Source organism: Protopterus annectens, chromosome 1.part0 (genome assembly GCF_019279795.1).
Source record: "Protopterus annectens isolate FY-2018-M chromosome 1.part0, PAN1.0, whole genome shotgun sequence".
Classification (NCBI taxonomy): domain Eukaryota; kingdom Metazoa; phylum Chordata; order Ceratodontiformes; family Protopteridae; genus Protopterus; species Protopterus annectens.
Window position 1 is genome coordinate 1,726,722,738 of NC_056725.1, and position 21,081 is coordinate 1,726,743,818.

The window sequence follows — 21,081 nt, forward strand, 5'->3', positions numbered from 1 at the left end:
TAGCCACGGATGAGTTTGTAGAACTGTATTTTAATGAGCTCATTGAAAAAGTAGCCAACTATGAAAAGAAATTGTTGATACAAAAAAACAGAAAACTAGCCAGGGATGTGCAAGATTTTAAAAATCATAATGTTTATACTTGGCCGAAGACTTCAAATACATTAGGAGTTGGGAGTTCCAATCAGAATACAGAATAATCAGTATTAACCAATCAACAGGATCCAGTCGTGGTTCTACCCAGTCAAAGTAACAATGTTAATGTACCCTCCCCAGAGGCGGGAACATCAGTGTATTCCACTCATCTGGTAGACTCTGGACGTTCGGATGCGAATTGCTGTCCTAGAGTAACTGCTGAGACCAGCATGGTGGTTAGACGCAAAATTATTCCAGCTATTAAAGAGCAGATGTTTCCCGTACTTCCTTTACCATTTTGGCAAACAAGAAAGAGGTTGTTCGACCAAGATATTCAATGCTCGAGTCAGAAACACAAGGAACTACCAGTGGCACAACAGAATCGACACTCAAGAAAATGTGGAATCTCGGACAAGAGGGCTAGTCTGGAATATGTCAAGGTACTGTTTAATTGAGACTGAACATACATTGTTCTCAAAAGTTGTAGGATTTATACCTGCTACTTTAACCGATGTTAGCGAACTGATTATCGAACTTCGTGTATTTGCACGTAATGTTGCTTTGAGGCTGATGTTTGGGGAAACACATGCCCCAACATCATTTGTTTTTAAAAAAACTAGCACTGCTGTTCCACTTTTACCTAATAATGTGAATGTATTTATTAAAGCTTGTGAAAATGACATATATAGTATGTTTGATATGATCAGAACTTACAGCAATGGGAATTTGTCTTGTGCTGAAGTCCAAGCATTGCATGATTTACGTTTGAATAATTATATCATTATTCGCCCTTCTGATAAAGGGGGACTTCTTGCTATTTTAGATAGAAATTATTACATCAGTCAGATGTTAAGAATGTTATCAGATAAAGCTGTTTATTCTACAGTACATTTAGATACTATTTAAAGAATGAAACAAGAGATTGATAGAATTTTAGGTGAATGCTTTTGTATGAGTTTAATGAGTAAACAATTACTGGATTATTTTACTGTGGATGAGCCTTTACTACCACAATTACATGGCCTCCCCAAGATACATAAACATCCATCACTTCCACCATTTAGACCTGTTGTAGCAGGGGGAGGGAGGTTGACTGAACCCCTTTCTATTTACCTTGATTCACAACTTAAGAAAGTCCTGCACAATTACCCCTTTGTGCTGAGAGATACTCAACATTTCTTACTAGATTTGTACAATAGCACAGCGACATCTGGTGCTATACAGTTTAATTTGTTGGCCACTATGGATGTGGTATCCCTTTTTAAATGCACACCAAATAGTGAAGGGTTTAACATGGTTAAGAATGCTCTATCAAGACATAATGAGTTTACACCTCAATATGTTGATTTTTTATGCATGTTATTAGAGTTAGTCCTTGAACATAATGTGTTTTTGTTTGCGGGTAAATATTATTGGCAGACAGCGGGAGTAGCCATGGGGACAAACTGTGCCAATTCGTATGCCAATATTATGTTGGAATGGGAACAGCAGTATATAGTGTCCAAGGGTAAAGATAGAGTGATTCTCTATCAACGTTTTGTCGATGACCTTTTTAGAGGTTGGAAAGGCAGTCACCAAGATTTTTGTACATTTTTTTCAACGATTGAATAATATCAGTACTTTTCTTAAATTCACTACGAGTACATCTACTCATAGTATTGATTTTTTGGATGTAACCGTAGTCTTGGGGAATGGCTCATTAAGTACTAAGGTATATAGGAAGGATGGTTACACACCATCCTTTTAACAAAGGAAAAGCATGCATCCACAGCATGTATTTTCGAATATTGTTACTGGACAAGGGATGAGGCTTTCTCATCTTTCTTGTGATGAGATGGACTTTGCAAACGAGTTGGAGTATTTAAAGGGTGCATTCACTAACAGAGGTTGCACATTAGAAAAGGTTAATAGAGCTTTGATAAAAATCCAGTGTGAATGGGGAGCACATGCTAAACATTACTCAGAAAGGACATCTGATTTGAATGAACATACATTAACTGTACCAACACAGTTACCTTTAGTGGTCTCATACACTCAGGATAATAATTTAGTTAGACGTATAGTTCTTAATAATTGGCCAATTTTATTGGTTGATCCTAAAATGTCTGACATAGTAGGTTCTTCACCTAGATTGGTGTATAGAAATAAGAAAAACCTAAAACAACTTCTGCGCTATCCAAAGTTTCAGCATACGTCCTTGCCAATAATAGGAGGGACACGTAAGTGTGGGTCCTGTGCTATTGTATTTCCATCGATGAATTGAGATTTTTTTAAACATCCAATGACAGGGAGGCTATGGGAATTATGATCAACAGCAAATTGTAACACCACGAAATTTGTATATATGTAGCACATTGTGTAGTGTGTCTTAATTTTTATGTAGGATTAGGGACCGCATCTGTTGTACTAAAAAAGGTTTAACATATAGTGCCTTGGCTAAACACAGACTTGAAAATGGGAGTGATCATGTATATATGTTTCAAGTCTTATGTGCAATGCAAGACAATGGAAGATTTGGGATCAGTTACTAATGCCACTGAATATACAGAATTGAAATGGATATTAAGGTTAGCAGCTCATAGTGAATTGGGACTTAATGACTCAGTCCCTATTAAACCTGTTTTAAAAACTAAGAAGCTCAAGTAGTTTTATGCATTTATGTAGTAGGTATTAAGGTGACTGTTTTGAATATGTACTATTACTTTAAAATTAAGCTAGATCTTAATTGATTTGGAGGGAAGTTAATAAACATTATTTATTGAATGTATAGTATATAAATCATGGTTTTATTCAGTTGTTATATGTCTGAAGAAGCGGTGATGTGTACCGCGAAAGTGCTCACATTTTAATAAAAGCATTGTTCCTGTTTTGAAGTTTGGTGTTTGCCTTTCGCCTTTTGGGTTTATCGTATATTCAGACAAGATGGAGTAGTAGACCTAGACAGAGACAGGTTGAAGATCTTTGTGAAGATCCCACAGAGCTGGTCCACACATTTTTTCAGCAACCATCCTGTCACTCCATCAGGGCCAGCAGCCTTTCTTGGATTAACTGCTTTAAGTACACATCTCACATCATGCTCTTGTACAGTGAAGGTGTGGTTGTAGGAGGCTAGTATAGATGACATGAAACTGCTGTGGCCTACCTACTGGTGCCCCTAGGCATGACTGTCTCTGCTGTTTCCACCTCTGAATGGGCAAAGAAATAATTAATTTCCTCTGCCATCAAGCCATCTCCATGACAGGCCATACTGTTACTGGTTTTATGATTGGTGATATGCTGAATACCTTACCATAGTCACTGGAGGTCCATGTTGATGAAGTGGTCCTCTGTCTTCCTTCTGTATAGGCTGCTTTAGTCTGTCTGATGGCTTTCTTTAGGTTGGCTGTAGCCATGCTGTAGAGGACTCTGTTGCCAGACCTGAAGGCTCTATTGTGGTGCTTGAGAAGAGATCAGACCTCCTCCATTATCCAGGGCTTCTGAGAAGGGTACACATGAATGTGCTTGCTGACAGTCACATTGTCAACACAGGTTTTTATGTAGCAGAGTACCGTTGATGTGTACTCTTCCAGATCGTGATCCTCGAAAAAGCCATAGTTCTTTCAAAGCAATCCTGTAGCTGTGAGAGTGCACCTTCTGGCCATATTTTAACTATCTTTGTAGTAATGTGGTGTTTTCTCCTAACAGGAGTGTATGCTGGAGTCCAGAGTATGTACAGATGGTCTGACTGGCCTAGATGAGGCAGCTGTTTGGCCCTATAGCCATCCTTGATATTTGAGTAGGTCTTGTCCAGTGCATTTCTTCCCTGGTTGCACATTTGATGTGTTGATGAAATTTGGGGAGAACTGACTTTAAGTCTATCTGATTGAAATCACCAGTTATGATATGAACAGTTTCAGGATGGATGTTATATAGATGATTTTTTTTTGTCTAGGTGGAAATGAATCATATTTTAAGGACCAGATTAATGAATTAAAATACTTCAACTGACTTTTTTTTAAATTTTTTAACTGTCAAATGGGCATTGAGAATGTTTGATTTTTAAATGCAAACCTGTTTGTGGATGCAGAGACCAAAATGTTGAGTTCATATATTTCAAGAAAGGAGTCTTTTATAAAATTTTATCTACATCCTACTCATCACCATAGTATGCTTAATGACTATAATGTAGTAAAAGGGCACATTATTAGAATTTCCAAACTGACTTCCTCTGATATTGAATTTGTGAATAACATAGTAGAATTGAAAATTATGTTTGTAGCTGGAGGGTATACTTTTAGAATTGTGAATTCTATTTCACAAAAAGTAATTGAAGGTAGACGGTCAGTTTACACACCAAATTGAAGTCCTGAAAAATCTGCTTGTAGTCAAGAGTTAGGCAGTAATGGCAAGCATATTAGAAAGCATTCTGAATTGCATATAGATCTGATGTTCTCTTCCATCTGTTCCTCAATGAGGTCTTCAGATCCAACCTCAGATCTGACTTCAGCCATTCAAGACTTTGGATCCAAAGCTCAGGCTCCTTCCTTTACCCATAACTCCCTGCAGACCCTGACATTACCTCAGATTTCATTTGCTGGGCTCTCCACAAGTGAGGCGTTTTGGGTATTTACTACTTCATTACCTTTGGATACATGCAAAAAAATTCTCTGATAACTTTGTTGTGTCCTTCTGCCCTTTTACCAAAATATATATAAACTCTTTATCTCCAGTTTTTGGAGTTTGCACTATGTCTCTCTCTCTCTCGCTTTTGTTCTCATGCCATTGAAACCTATTTTATTATTATTTAGTACAATAACAGTTTAGCCATAGTTAATTGTGTACGTATTTCTGTTAGAGGGTATTTTTGATCCTTTTATTACTTTTTGTGGTATTGTGTTATTGCTGTTGTGGTTAATTTGTAACCGTGTTGGATAAACCTTTGGGTTTTAAAAATTGTGTGGCCTGTGGCCACAAGATACCAAACTCCGACGCACACTCTTAAGTGTCTGCCACAGGGCAGCCCACATAAATGAACAGTGCTCTATCTGCACTGCTTTTAGTTCTTGGGCCATGGTTAATTTTAAGAACAAGCTGGTGTTCAATGGTCTTCTCCCTGTCCCTGCAGGAGACTTGTCCCAACCATAGTCTGCTGCCTCTAGCGCTTCCCCTCTTGCCAATAAATCTTCTGACAGATCGGGGGGGGGGTAAAAAGATATGCCTAAGGAGAAGATGAAGGAGTGTAAAAATCACTCCCCAGACCATTCTTCCTGCTTCTTCAGCCCCAGCGCCGAAATCGTCTAAACCATTGTTTCCGACACTTTTCTTGGAACCTTTTCTGATTGAATCCAAAACTACTACTCTGCTAGAACCAGAATTCTTCTCAGAGACAGCTTCTCCTAGGCTCCATTTCCAGTTTTTATGAGAGACCCTTTCAATGGTCCTCTAGGCTACTGTATGATCTGGGAGCTTAGCTCCTTCTCCTAATCATGTCATAGCTCCTACGTCAATCTTTTTTCAGGTTCTGACAATACAGATACAAGTGTTTCCCAGGCTATGTCCCCATCAGATCTGAAGACTTGGCTTTCTTTCACTCCGGTGTTGTCTTTCATCCAAATGGATCCAGCTACATCAGATCCAGAAGGATCTTGGGACCAAAGCTTTGGGCTGAATCTGGGGGAGCAGCCTTGACTCTGAAGCTTTCTGAGCCATCTCTTCCTCTCACAGTTTTGGCGCTGGATAGCTCAGCTCTGACATCATCTTTGGAACCTAGCTGGGCAGAACTTTAAAGTTTGTCTGGAGTGGTAGCTTCATCTCAGTCTGGAAAGATTTCAGGTTCCCTCTCAACTCTGACATTCAAGGCTGCCAAGATGAGAAGACTTTTCTCACTCACTTAGTTCCACCAATGCCCCATAGGATACCCTTGAGTCCTGACCCTGCTCATCCAGTCCCATCAGGACAGCTGGGTCTGTTGAACTTCAAGATAGTTTATATTGCAGATTCACAGACCTCTTCCAAGTCCTCTACAGAACATCCCACTGTGGAGGCTCCTTGGAAACATGTGTAAAAGGAGACTCATTGACTCCCCCATGGAGTTGTTAATTGAAGACACATTGACTTTGAAGAAAGGGAGAGGTCATCCAAATTCCCCTTTGAGGATGTCTCATTCAGAGATGTCCTCAAACATTTGAAACAGAAAGGTACATGGTCCACCAAAGCCCCCTGCCAAGAGGAGTCCATGTTTCTTGAGGCCTTTGGATCTAGCTAAACTGCATTTTGTGGGGCTCTGCTGGGCGATGAGATGGTAGACCTCATCTCCAAGTGGGTATGGAAGGAGTCAAATGTAGTTGAACCAGTTCTCCACAAACTGCACAAATATTTAGTATCTCCAAAGGACCATCAGCACTGGAGCAAGGGTCCAGCTGTTGATTCCATGGTATTGGCAGCCACCACCAGAAATGAGCTTTTGGAAGAGAACTCTCCTGTTCACCCCCCAACCCAGTTGGGTTTTTTTGAATCTGTCCATATATGACAAGTGTTTAAGTCCTAGGATCCTCTTTGTGAGGTACTTTTGTGGCCTCTCCAGTTGTTGCAGGTGTCTAGTGAGATACATGCCAAATGGAGCATTGTACTCAATGATTGGCCTAATGAGGGAAGAGTAGAGGGAGACAATGACCTCTTTCTTCCTGGATGCAAAACCCTTAGTAATGAGATGTGCCACATAGAAGGACTTTGGGACCACAGTGGCAATGTGGTGGTCAAAAGAGGGATTGCTGTCAACCTGTGTTCCCAGATCTCTTATAATGCCTTCAGTGTTCAGTGGACTACCATCGATGTGGTAAATCATGGGAAGTGGTTTTTCCCAAAGGTGATGATGACACATTTTTTTGCATTAAGCTTAAAGCCATGGTTCTGACACCAGCTGTTGGTCTCAGTGAGGCCTTTCTGTAGGATGTCAAGATCACTTGGGGAGTTAATAATAGCTACCAACTTGCAACCATCTACGAACTTTGTCAGCCAAAGTCCCTTCATGTTGGCCTGAGTAGAGAGTAGATACCAAACAGGAGAAGACCTAGGACCGAATCCTTTGAGACTCCACTCATGACTGGTCAGCAGTCTGACTTAGAGCCAGCTACTTTCACACTGTGGGTTCTATCTGTGAGCCAATTTGCAACCCACCTAGTGATATAGGGATTGATGCCTAGCTTAATGAGTTTTTCTATGATTCCTGAATGGCGAATGACATCAAAGGCCTTGGGGTCAAAGTAGGCTGTATGAACCACCTTGCCTTCATCCACAGCTCTGGTGACTGACTCAAAGAAGTCGACCAAGTTGAGCAGGCATGATCTACCTTTCACAAAACCAAACTGTGTTGGATCCAGAGTTTGGAGATTCCCTATATTCTTGTTTATTAGGTCCATGGTGATACGTTCTATAGCTTTGCATATCAGACATGTCAGGCTAATGGGGCAATAATCCCAGGGTCTGTAGTCATTCTTCCTTTGTGGAGAAGTGCGTAGGGACAAAGCCTGAGGTGAGGCTGTGATTGAACAGGGCACACAGGTGAGGTTCCAGTTCACTCTATAGTTCCTGTAGAACACAGCCAGGGATATTGTCGGGTCCCATAGAAGCTGTATTCTTGGCCTTGGACAGTGCTGCTTTAAACTGTGCAGCAGTAATACTGGGTGCCCGGCAATCTATTGGTATTGTAATTGATCCTTTGGTGGGGAGAGAGGGCTAGCGCTGCAGTATTTCAGGACTCCTACCCTTATAAAGTAATATCTATCCAGATAGACAGTATGTCGGTAGTTTGGTACATCAAGAAACTGTGGAACCTGCTCCTATCTCTTTGTGTTTGAGAAATGATGAGGGTTTGACAATGGGTAATATCTTCCAACTGCTTTCTAATAACAGTGCATATTCTGGGGAAATTCAGTGTTCTGGTAGGTATGCTGAGCAACTTTCTCCTCTTGCCTCACTGTGTGGTAGAGCAGATTTTCTGTCAATGGGGTCCACAATGCTGCAATCTCTTTGCCTTTCTCCACAATACCAACTGCAGCAGATTCTTTGCTCTGATCCCCTGAGAAGGGGGAGTCACTGAGGGTTGCTCTGGCACATTTTTGTCCCCTAGTCTCCAATGAGCCTTTTCTCCAACTCCTCTCATACCAAAATTTCTACAAAAAGCATCAAAGAGTAAGGTCATGTTCATCCTTATTGCCCTCTTCTGGCCTCAACAGGTGTGGCTCCCCTACCTCTGCCCTCATCTGCTGTACCCCCCTTTGGGTGCTGTTTCCCAGCCTGCATCTCTTTTCTCACCCATCTGGAATGCCTCACCCAGACATTCAAGCCTTCAGGTTGACCACTTGGTTTCTCCTCTACCAATGGTGACTATTCAGTTCAGGCTTTTTTCCCCAAGTTGTGTTGTCCACATTCTTACGTCATCCCAGGGACTGTCTGCTTGGAAGATTTACAAAAGCAAATGGAGAGGTTTTCTATTTAGGCCTCTCAGAGGAATTTGGATGCCGTTTTGCCTCCTCCTGCAGCTGTGTTATATTTTCTGGCTTCTCTTTTTCATAACATGGCCAGCTATTGTACTATCAAAGCTCAGATAGCTGCTATTTCAGGTTTCCATGTTCGAGTAAATCAATAAACTCTCTCAGATTATAAAAAGCTTTCTTAAAAAGTACTTTCTTTTCTCAAAGAAAGAGAATTTCTACTGGCAATTAAAATTAAATGCTGGTATACAGGCAGCCCCTCTGCTTATCTTAGTAATGTATGCTACCCTAACTGTAATGTTCATCTTAACGCATAAAAACCCTTCCCATAACACTAGCACTATTCAGACAGTTTGAGTTGAATGTGGTTGGGTTTTGGGTAGTGCATCGGAAAAGAAAATTTGTTTCTTTTATGAATTTACTGGGTATTGGTTTGTTTTACATTTGACATAATGAATGTTCTACATGTTTTGATGGATGTTTTGTATGTCAACCAAGTAACATGTAGCTCAATCATTTATATATATACATATATATATATATATATATATATATATATATATATATATATATATATATATATATATATATATATATATATATATATATATACATATATAGGTTCCATTCATTTGGTCTAATTTTTGATTTTAAACAGTAGAGTGATGTCTATTTCATCAAATTATGTAATTAGTTGACCATGTGCATTTAATATAAATATATATATACTAGTGTATGTCAATCTTGTGTTAGATTGACGTACACAGTTGTAGATATGCTGTGATATGGGTAGTGCTTGCAAGATTACCCACAGTGGGTTATGGGAGTTTGCCATTTTCCCCATTTATGTGGAATCCCAGAGTTGGAATATATAATAAGCAGGGGGTGCAGGTGCCCCCCCCCCACACCCCACAGAATCACTTGTTTTTTCATTGTTTTAAGATTAAATGTTTTAGATGTATTGAACTTAGACTAAATGAGATAAAATGTTCCAATATAGGTCTTTACACACACACACACACACACACTAGCAGTTTTTGTTTTATTTTGCCTATTTCTTTATGTTGTTAATGTAGTTCTTGACAGTTTACTGACCCCCCTCCAACCTCCATTGACAGAATTGCATAAGTTAAGTTTACAAAAGATGTAAGCCATAATGTTAATTTTGTCCTGCTGCTTTAGAAATTTGCAGTATAAGAATGATATAATGTGTGATTCACTGTTAATCTGTGTATAGTTTCTTACTAGCAACTGTTATTAGTTTTTTCCCCATTTTATTTCCCTTTCTGTGAAGCAGAGAAAGTAAATGTGTTTCATCACAATTGTAACACAACATATTTAGCTTCTTTCTGTATCTGGTTTGTTTACATCATTGCTGTTCATGTTTACTGTAATATAGTGATGCATTGCGTTATGGACACCATTTGTACTGTGGAGACATATGTTTTAGTTCAGTTTTGTATGTGAGAAAATGAAAACAAAATTTAGAGAGAACTTAGAGAGCTAGTCACAGTGGTATTAGTGGTTTTTATCCCGATTAGGGGTCGCCACAATGGAACTCCGGTCCGCTAATGATTGGCAGTAGATTTTGATGAACGCCGAGGTCCCAGCTCAACGTTGAACTTTCAACAAAGGCACGCTCATTTACGCATGTCTTTCGAATGCCCACCCAACCACGGGGAGGACATGCAGACTCCACACAGAAGGCACTCCCCGCACTCCAGCCGAGAATCGAACGGGAGAACCTCTTGCTGTGTGGCAACAACACTACCGCTGCACCAGCGCGGATTCACAGTGGTATTAGTAAAACAAGCAAAATTACATGAGTATGTGCAGATGGTACAAAGCAGGGAGTGACTAGCAGTACAGGGAATTCACAGTTTATTCAGTCCATGTTGATATGTTTCTTTTGTAATGCTGCAGGTTAAAATGAGTGATGTGTCATGGCTATAAAACACATTAAATACTGTGTATTAAAAAGACTGCCTTTTTCAGCATGACGAATGTAATTATGTTTGTAAGGTATGCTTGGTATCCCTTAACCCTCTACCTCTTTCACCTTTAAAGGCAATATGGAGTGAGGTTAAAGGGAGTACCAGCCTCCTCCTTTACAGATGGAATTATATTTACTATATTGCAAATGGCAGTTGAGCCTCAAGGCTTAAAAACAAAAAAAAACAAGCAAAAAAAAAAAACGTGAATGCCCATATCAGAAATTGAAAGACACACAGTGATAATTCTAAATTAGAATCTATACAAACAGGGCTTTCTATAGTTCTCAGACATAGCTTAATGGTGGGGAGGGGTAGGTAAAGTAAAATATTGCCCAGTTCCTTTTGTGCCAAGCACAAGTACATTATGTGTTTTGCCTACTTATAAGTACTGGTGCACCGGAAGTATATGACAGTATCTTTGTGCTTTTGTATCACTGCACATTTGCTTTATTGTTTCCTTGTAATATATTGTTCATTGCATTCTGCCATTTGTGTTGCTTGCCTTTTCTTCATGTGTCACCTCTGAAAATGGGCTTTACCCAGTTGGACATTTCCATTTATTATGTCTGAAAATAAATCTGATACTGTTTTCTGACTCAGACTTTAACATAAATATGAGCTGGCCTTAAGCCTTATAAAACCGGGAACAGGTAAACTAAAATACTTGATTTAATCTGTACTATGTGCATGTTTTCAACAGTATGAAAAATTGTGAGTAAGTTAAAGAAGTGTAAACATGCTTTTAGAATATTCTTTAAGGAAATAGCTAACCAGGAGTGGGTAAATCAACATTAGTATGTCAGTGTGAAACTCTGGTCAATTACATCTGTGATGTGTATGAAATTTATAAAGCCAATAGCTTGTGAACAGGTAAAATAGAGAAGAAATGAACAGACACTGAAATATTACCAGCCTTCCCTGGAAATTAAGGTGTGTGTGTATTTATGTATGTATGCGTGTGTGAATGAATGTAAAGTTTATTTGACGTATAGTCACTGTGGCAAACGAATGCTGAAAGGCACAGAAACCCCAGAGAAAGTGGTTAGAAATGGGTCTTGGGAGCTATGCCAAAGACTGTGTTTGATGGGATGTTCATTATGAAGCCTCTTCTTAGATTTGGATGTTTTAAGCACATACACAGGATGGCAGTGCATACTTCCTGCATTCTCTTGAGTTCAGGCTGTACTTAGTTTCTTAGAGATTCATATTTGTGTGTGTTCCCTGTACTGTATTCTATTTAGAACTTGTTTTGCAACCATACTCTGGGTAGCCATCAAATTAAAGATTTTTAGGTAATTTAGTAGTGAGCTTTGGAATGGGTCGAAACACCATAGTCCATATCCACCATCAGTTTTTCACACCATTCAAGAACTGTAAAACAATCCTAGAGTCATCAAAAGTTCAAGGCTACTGATTTTTGTCGTTTCCCATCATAACATGTACCTCCCTTGTCAAAGAGAGCTAGATCAGTCAAGCCTTAGGTGAATTTGTAGGTTCATAGGTATGTACTACACTAACAACCACCAGGACCAGTTTTAACCTAGCCATGAAACCCAAGACAGTCGTGTCCCCATGTAACATGAACATCTATTTAGATGGGTATGTTAGTTAAGAGGTTGTTGAAGGTTTAGTTGGGTGGGTTATGTTAGGGAATATTTACTGTCAGACTCTGTCTGTTAGACACATGGGGGCCAGATCAGGGGTGAGTTTCGATTTCCCATCCAATGCTCAAGGTTACTTTGAATAGGGTTAGGGATGGACTCTGCTTTACATGGATGGGGAGCCTATTCCAGAGTATGGAGATCCTTTGAGATATGTATCTGTCTTACCAGCATGTTCTGTTTATGTTGCAAGCAAAGTTTAAATCCTTAGATATAGTGTTTCTCATGCTATTCATGTTGCACATGTGCGAAAGGTCCATCGAAGCTTGAGCTGAGGATGATTTATATGTCAGGCATAGATTGCCTCTCAGTAACTTATAGAGACAGGGCTTTAAGGTAGTCTGTATAGGACACATGTGTTAATGCCCTGGGTATTTTGATGAGGAACCTCTTTGAGGATAGCAACTGTTGCATATGCCTGGTCAGATACCTGCCAGAGGACTCAATGAAGGATCTGATAAGGGTTGAGTAAAGTGGTACTATAACTTATTTGAATCTGGATACCATATCCTTATTTATATGTTCTGTGACATAGAATTATTTTCCTACTACTTGGCTATGTGTTGGTCAAAGGCTAGTTTGCTGTCTATATATGTTTCCAAATTCCTAACTACTGGGTCAACTTTTAGGGGTGTCTTATCAATGAAGTAATTAATCTGGGAGGAATTTTTATCAAAAAGCACTGCAGTGCACTTCTTAACATTGAGTTTTAATCCTTGGCTTTGACACCAGTCATTTGTCTGTGTTCGAGCCTCTTATAGGATGTTAGTGTTATGGGGGATTCTGTGATAGCTCTAAATTTGCACTTGTCTGCAAACTTGGTGAGGTAGAGGCCCATGACAGCCTTACCTCCAAAAATTAGATGCCAAACCAGTGCGGGCCCACCACTGAGCCATGAGTTACTTCAGTGGTGACCAGTCTCTTGATGAAAGTGGTCTTACCAATCATGATTTTTTTGAATCCTGTGTGTGAACCATCTGGCAATGCATCAAGTTTTTTAAGGATTTATAGCTAGTTTGATGAATTTGTCAACAATAACTAAGCTGGGTTTTGTATCATATGCCTTAGCCAGGTCTAGGTAGGTAGTATGCACAATTTTCCTCTCATTCATTGCTTTGGCGACCTCTCAAGGATGTCTTCTGGGTTAAGTAGGCATGAATTTCCTTTGACAAAACCAAATTGGGATGGGTCCAGTGTCTGAAGGTTGACAATGTCTTTCTTGATCATTTCCATGATAATTAATTCCATGGCTTTGCATATTAGATTAGTCAGACTAAAGGGTCTGTAGTTTCCAGGGCTGGTTGATGGTCCACCCTTGTGAAGAGGTATGACAGTTGCAGTCCTCCATTCATGTGGTACTTAGCGTGTTTTGAGGTTATAGTTGAAAAGTGACTCAAGTGGTCCTGACAGGTCAAGGTTCAAGTTTTAAGCATCAATGTGAGATGTTATCTGGGCCCTACTGAAGCTGTGTTTTTGGCCTTGGTGAGTGTTGCCATGACTTGTTCCCTGCTAACAGTTGGGAGGAGTTATGATAGTATGGATTTCACAGGGGGAGGCAGGGGAGAGTGGGGGGGGGGTGAAGTTAGAGCTAAATTTGTCTGGCAGCAGATTCACAATGTCACACTGCTCAGTGAAGAGTTCAGCATACTGCTGTGTGTTACCTTTAAGGTTTCAGACATAGCTGTAGAAGGTATTGTGGTTGTCTTTAGTCTGAGAGGCTATCTTGACCTAGTAATTGGCCTTATTCAGTTAATTAGTACTTCTAGTTTCCTGTTTAGTTTAATTTGTGAGCTCTTGCCATTATGAGAGTTAATCATTCAAATTTTGGCCATAACTTATTTCCTTTTGTTATATACATTGTTAAAATTAGGATTCCATAAGTGCAGTTTGTTTTTGGGGTTTGTTTTGGGTTTACTGCACAGCCATTTACATGGTTGTACAGTGTTTCTGTGAACAATTCTGCATAGGTTGCTGTGAACTCAGGGTTTGGGGGGACATTGAATTTAACAAACTCTCGGTTATTAGGATGTAGTTTGCTTTAGAATAGCCTCTGTTACAGGTTTTGCTGGGTTTTCCATATTGAATTTTATTTCAAAGGAGACAGCTTTGTGATCTGACCTAACCAGTGAGGACATAACATGGGGGGAGGTGCAGCTCTTTTCTATACTGGTGAGTACAATGTCCAGTATGTTTGAACTTCTAGTTGGAGTGTCACTATCTATTCAAGGGTATTTGTGTTAAAGCCCAGGAAACATTGTGCCTGCAAGTTGGAGGCATTGTATGTTTTCCAGTCTATAGAGGGGTAGTAGAAGTCTCCCATGAATATGGTATTGGACTGGATGGTGAGTGCATTCAGCACGTCTAAGTACAGGTTATTGCATTCTTGGGGCATACATGGTGACCTGTAGCTTGCTAAGATATGGTAAGGGACTTTATGGTGATTTGCATGTAGATGAACTCCAGGGCATCATCCTTTTTCATCAGCCTAGAGGTATATTTGTTTCTAATGTAGATTGAGACACCTCCACCTTTAGTCCTTGTCTATATGGCTGATGATCTAACTGTGTGGAAGACACTGAATATTTGCCCTTCTGAAGTACTTTCTGTGGCTTTAAACCTCAGTAACATCATAGATATCTATATTGAAGAGAGTTTGTAGGGAGTGGAGTTTCTTCTTAAGGCTGTTGTTATTGAGAAGTAACACCTTTAAGTTCTTTTGTTTTTATTTGCTAACTTGATAGTTTTACAATTTGACATTACCTAAAAAGCCTCCAAGGAGGTGGATAAAGTTTATCCTATATCTGGAAGCCCAAGGGGAACAAGTGCAGACCATCCCTGGAAAAGCAGTTTGGTCTATAAACCATGTCCCCCCTCCATTTTGACAAATATAGAATCCCCCTGGAATAACACCAGCAACTAAGCCAATTATTAAAGTCAGTCATTTTTTTGTTCATACTGTGATGTCATCCTTAGTGAAGGTAGAATGCTTCTCAACGCAAGACACATACCTGTCTGAGATGCACATTCAAAGAGATCCTTAATGTCTCTATTCATATAGTCCAGTGAGGTACATCTCATGTCATTTACATCCACTTAGACACATTATGAATACCCATCCATTTATCCAGGTCTCATTTGAAGGAGGATAGTGTATCACACTGCTTTACCTGTAGGGGAGTCTATATCAAAGCTGAGGGAGACACTGAGTAACAAATACGTCTGTCCACATTACTTTTTTGATCTGCTGAAGCAGGTTTATATAGCTTGCTCTGGTATTTGTGTGACTGTTTAATTTGGAACATACAAGAGAATCCTGGCTTGTTGTGATGTTGATTACTCAGAAGGCAAGGCATATGTCTCATCTGAGGAGCCTGTAAGACACAGAAAACGGGATAATGGTTCTAGTTTATTCTGGTAGCTTGGGTATTTTAAGCCTGTGATCCTCTTTGTTAGGAACCTCTGGTGTGTTTCCAACTGTTTATGTCTGATGAGGTATAGGCCAAAGAGGGCGTTGTATTTAGGAAATGGACTGATAAGTGCTGAATACAAGGGTAATGAAATCTTTAGATCTGAATGGTATTCCCTTGGTGTTCAGATGAACCAAGCAGAATGATTTCCTGGCAACCACTGCTACATGGTGATCAAAGAAGAGGGAATTAACCCAGATTCCGAAGTCTTTAACTAAGTTTTCATTTTGAGGTAATGAGATATTGACTGTGCTATATGCTGGAGAATATTTTGTTTGCCAGATGCAACAATGTGGATAAGTATATTTGTAATACATAAGGCATGTACACATGTATATTCTTGCTGGATGGCTCCTATGTCAGAGGGGGACTAGATTACCCATAGTTTTTGCTTTTTGGTCTGTAGGTCAATGAAGTAAATACTGAAGAAAAGTAGTCCCAGCACAGCCCTGTAGGACACCACTGGTCACCTTCATGTTCTCTGACACTGTCCCTGCCACCTCACTGTATGCATTCTGTCATTTCACCAGTTTGCCATCCATCTTACCACATAAAGATCTATTTTTAGTGCATTTCATTAATTAGGCTAGCCTGAAGAATGGTGTCACATGCCTTGACCAAGTAAAGGCAGGCAGTGTGTACAGTGTAACCAATGTCAGTTAGCTTGTGTTGCCTTTTCAAAGATGTTCACCTGATTCATTAGACAGAATCTACGTTTTACAGCATCAAATTGCTGTGGGTCCTTTAATGGCACTTTTAATGTCTGCTTTAACAAAGTCTGTTACAGTGTGTTCCTTCGGCTTACAAATTTGACTTGGCAGGCTGATGGACCTGTAGTTTTTGGAGTCAGTAGTAAGGCGTGCTTTATGTAATGGCATCACTGGTGTGGTTCGCCATACATCTGGGACTGAGCCTGTAGCCAGGCACAGGTTGAGTAGTTTATGGAGAAGTTCCACCGGGCATATTTAGTACTGTTTAACAAACAGACTGGTATGCTATCTGGTCCCATGGGGGAAGTTTTAGTCTAAGATAACACTTTCAGTGTATGTTCTTTAGTGATGTTGAAGGGTTTTAGTGATGTGGGTATCATCGTAGGGCTTTGTATTGTAGTGTTAGCAGTAAAATATGCACTAGGACTGAGTAGGTTTTATGATTTAGCATGAGTTTTGTACAGTGCAGAGTGTTTTTTAGTTTTCTAATGTAACTAAAAAAGGCTGTGTAGTTGTGTTTGGCTTCAAATGCCAACCCAAGCTCATAGGCTGCTTTAGCAGATCTAAGTATTTTTTTTAATTCTTAGGCTCTTAATATTTTCCTTGGCTTGGAGTCTTTACACATGTTGTATACTCTGATAAGTTTTATCTTTTGATGTAGATTTTATTTGCGTCTGTGGGCGACTAGATTGTTTTGTTTTGGCATTTCCTGCTGTACTTGAATCTGGATGGGACTGCCAGTTTTGTAACTTTGTGTCTGTATAAAACTTTTGCAATTTTTTTTTTTGAAGTTGAGTTTAGAGTGATATTATATAAGAATTTCAAGACTTCATTGTAGAATTTAAAGAGATTTGTGTACTTGAAGTATTTGAATTCTGATTAATTGGTTTCAGGGGTGTTAAGTAGTTTGAGGGAAAATGTTACTAGCTTATGATTTAAATCAGAAGTGGAGTTACTAATGGAGTTATACATGGGGATTTTACCTTTGTAAGTACCAGGTCAAGAATGGTTTGTCCTCTAGCTGGACTAATTGCAATCTGGAATGCTGAGTTTGCATTAATTAGATCTAAAATTATTTATTAGAGCTAAATCAGTCAAGAAGCCAATCATTCAATAAATAAAGTAATATTACAATGCATGAAATTGCAGTAAAATGTTTGACATGAAGAAAGTAGTTAGACTACCTAATAAAAAGCAATCTGAACATATTCACTTAGTGTAAAAAATGTGGTGTTACGATACTGGAATGATTCGGAGTGAAATGTGAATGCAGAGATGAAGATGGTAACCAACCACATATGTAGTCCAGGAGTGTCCTATGATGCGATGGGAAGGGTAACTGCGCTTATGGGGAATTTTAACAGAAGACTATTTTGGAAAGACCTGGTTTTGTTCATTGGCTTATATGTTGCAGAAGTGGAAATACACAATAATAAATAGTGTGCTAGTGGTAACAACTGACAATAATGCTAATTTTGTTTTATTTGTTCATTTGTAAACTTATGAGTGATACTTTACCTGGAACCCAGTAAACTTATGAATGAGCTGGTTCAGGAACCCTTTTCAGTTATGATGCAAGCTAAGTGCAAAATAAATAGAAAGGCAAAGTACTTTCCAAATTACAGGATGTGATGAGTAAACAGGGCAAATGAACAGTGGGATATACTAAACGCATTCTGGCTAAGTAAAGACCAGATAACTATGTGATGAATAATTAATGTAATGAATAATAATATAATTAATAAGTACAGTAAGCTTAGTACAGCTGCACTAATTTAAATGTAAAGGATGTCTGTAAATAAGGTGGGGTAATGCATATATATTAAAATTGATGCATTATTAATTACAAACCAGTACGGTGAGAGGAGTTTGCAAAAAGGAAGAGTAATGTGTATTTAAAAAGTGAAAACTTTGAGTATTTTATTATTTCCATAAGAAGAAAATTATGGCAGGATCAGGTTTAGAAAAGGCTGTTTTGGCATTACCCAACACAAAAGGTGCCCTTCTGAGAGCGATGACTTATCCTTCTTGGGGGGCTAGCTGTGTAATGACAGTTGGAGATTGATAGCTAGTTGGTTAATGGTGGGTAGATGTCAGTGTAAAGTAACTTACCAACACTGGTTCCAAAGAAAAAAGGTGGCTCTTGGGGATAGTATTTGTAAATATGTGAAGAGAACATTGATGGGTTTGTAAGTCAGAGTGATTAATACAATGGCATATTTTATTTAGTGCCATTTAATGTATGCTTATCTTTTTGTGAGCTGATTGAAGTGAGAAGAGAGGGAGTATTTTCCATTTAGAGTGGATCATTAACTATAATGTTTCATTATGTAGTACAGCTAATAATTCCGCACCACATTTTTGGTTGTTCGGATTTTCCTGTTAAATATAAAATAAATATATAAATAAATTGTTTATTTCTCGACAAACAGCCAAGTTAAAAAGTTGATGGAGGAGAAGTCCATTTTATCGGTGGAGCTGAGAACTTCAAAGGTGAAATAACGGTCAGTGTTATACCAGAGTTGAAGTTTACTTAATGGTAATCCAGTTTAGCTGTCGTTTAATACATCAGCCAACAGTATTGAATGTACAATGTGGAATCTGAGATTTTATCATTTATGAAACCTGTTTTTCTTTAATTTCATAGTTTCTTTTAGTGAGCTGCCTGAAATGAGTAAAGGGAGAGTATGTTCCATTTAGAGTGGAGCATTAATTATAATGCTTCATTATGTAGTACAGCTAATCATTCTGTATGATGTTTTTCATTCTTTGTATATTGTATATGTTTCTTGATAAAGCAACTTGTGGTAAAAAGTCGAAGTAGGAGTACTTTTCAGCATTGGATCTGAAAACTTCAAAGGTAAAACCGAGTTTGTTTACCTTATGCATCCATTTTAGTTATTTTAATACATCAGACAGCAGCATGGAAAGTGCAGTGTAGAATTTGAGATTTTGTTTATAAAACTTGTTTTTCTTTCACTTTAGAAGTTTTTGGTCGTTTTATTAATAATTCATAACCTTTTTCTTCAGTTTGCCAAGTTTGCGGCCATTGCTAGATGTGAATTACTTGCCACTGACAGACATGAGGATAGCAAGAACATTCTGCTTCACTAACAATGGGCAGGCCTTGTATCTAGTTTCACCTACTGAAATTCAGCGAATAACCTATAGTCAAGAAACATGTGAAAATCTGCAGGTAAGTCATCATGCAGTTATATCTTTCACCCTCTGCATTATTTACTTCATTCTACGTCATTATGCAAAAAAAAAAGATAAAATTATTTATTGTGGATTTTAAATTTTATTTAAAATGTGTTAGCTAGGGTAGAGCAATGGTCCAAGTGGCTCTTTTTCAGGCCAGTCCAGTGGTTACAGACCAGAATGAATGACAATGAAGTATGTACAGGAGAAACATAACAAAGAAAATAGATGATGTACAGAATAAAAGTGACAAGGAAATAGATGATTAACAGGGTGTTGATGTTCATCATAAGGATCAATGATGTACAAATTACAAAATACGTTATAGCCTCGATAGATGTCTTTCCTCAGCCTGATCGTTCCAGTAAGATGGCCATATAGGCTTATAGAAGTGCAGTCTTGAGCCGTGGAACATGTTGATAAATGCATCACACACCCTTATTTTTTGCCCTTTAACGACACAAAGTAAGAGTTTGCTCTGCTGTGCTTCACTGGTTGTTCAGTCATCCTGCAATCTTTTCAACTTGGCAGGGACAGCTGTTTATTTCTTGTCCTCATTAAGATTCCTATATTAATATAATTTTTCCTTGGTGAGGTTTTCACTGATAATGTCCCCTGTTGAAAATGCCATCAAGGGCTTATGTGGCCAAAATATTTCTGCCAAACTTTTTTTTTCTAATGTATTTATTATGTTTGGCAATGGAGTACAGTATCCAAAACTGTAAACCTTGTCCTCAGATTAATAAAAAACATCCTTAAACAATAAGAGCAAAAAGGTTATAAGTCTTCTTATAGTAGATGACATTATATGCTCTTATTCCTTAGCATTCTGCCTATCTTACTGTTTCTGTTTTAGCTTCTAGACAGATGGTTAACTTTAAAACATATCTTGACAAGAAAATAGTTTTAAAGCTGAAACTAAGGAGAAGAAATGCATGAAATGCATGCAGTCTTCAATAATTAAAATATATATCTATTTACACACACACACACACACACACACACCCATATATATATATATATATATATATATATATATATATATATATGATTCTGCTATGTTTGCTCGAAGTTTCAGTACTTCAAACTTCATTTGTATGAACCCACTTATTCGAAGTACTGAAACTTGGAAAACTGACTACAGAGATCACAACACAATGCAGAATGGGAATATTCCCTTTTCCTCACTGTAGTGCGATCCCGAAGTTGGTATTTTTAAGTTGCCCTCCACATGGGGGTGCAGGGGGCTTGCTGAAGTGGGGTTCTACTTTTTGTTTTCGGTTAAGTGCAAATTCATTGTAAAGTAGTAGATCCATATATATATATATATATATATATATATATATATATATATATATATATATATATATATATATACAGATTTTATATATATATATATATATATATATGTGTGTGTGTGTGTGTATGGATCTACTTCAAAATAT

General features: G+C 38.5%; 1 protein-coding gene across 2 annotated transcripts in view; it reads left to right on the forward strand.

The window, feature by feature from the left end:
• Positions 1–21,081, forward strand: part of STXBP5 (syntaxin binding protein 5) — a 3,006,986-nt gene that overhangs the window by 2,815,569 nt on the left and 170,336 nt on the right. For both annotated transcript variants that reach the window (XM_044068842.1, XM_044068850.1), the window contains one exon: positions 19,466–19,631. In XM_044068842.1, the coding sequence (XP_043924777.1) occupies positions 19,466–19,631 (166 nt within the window). The remainder of the gene's footprint in view (positions 1–19,465; positions 19,632–21,081) is intronic.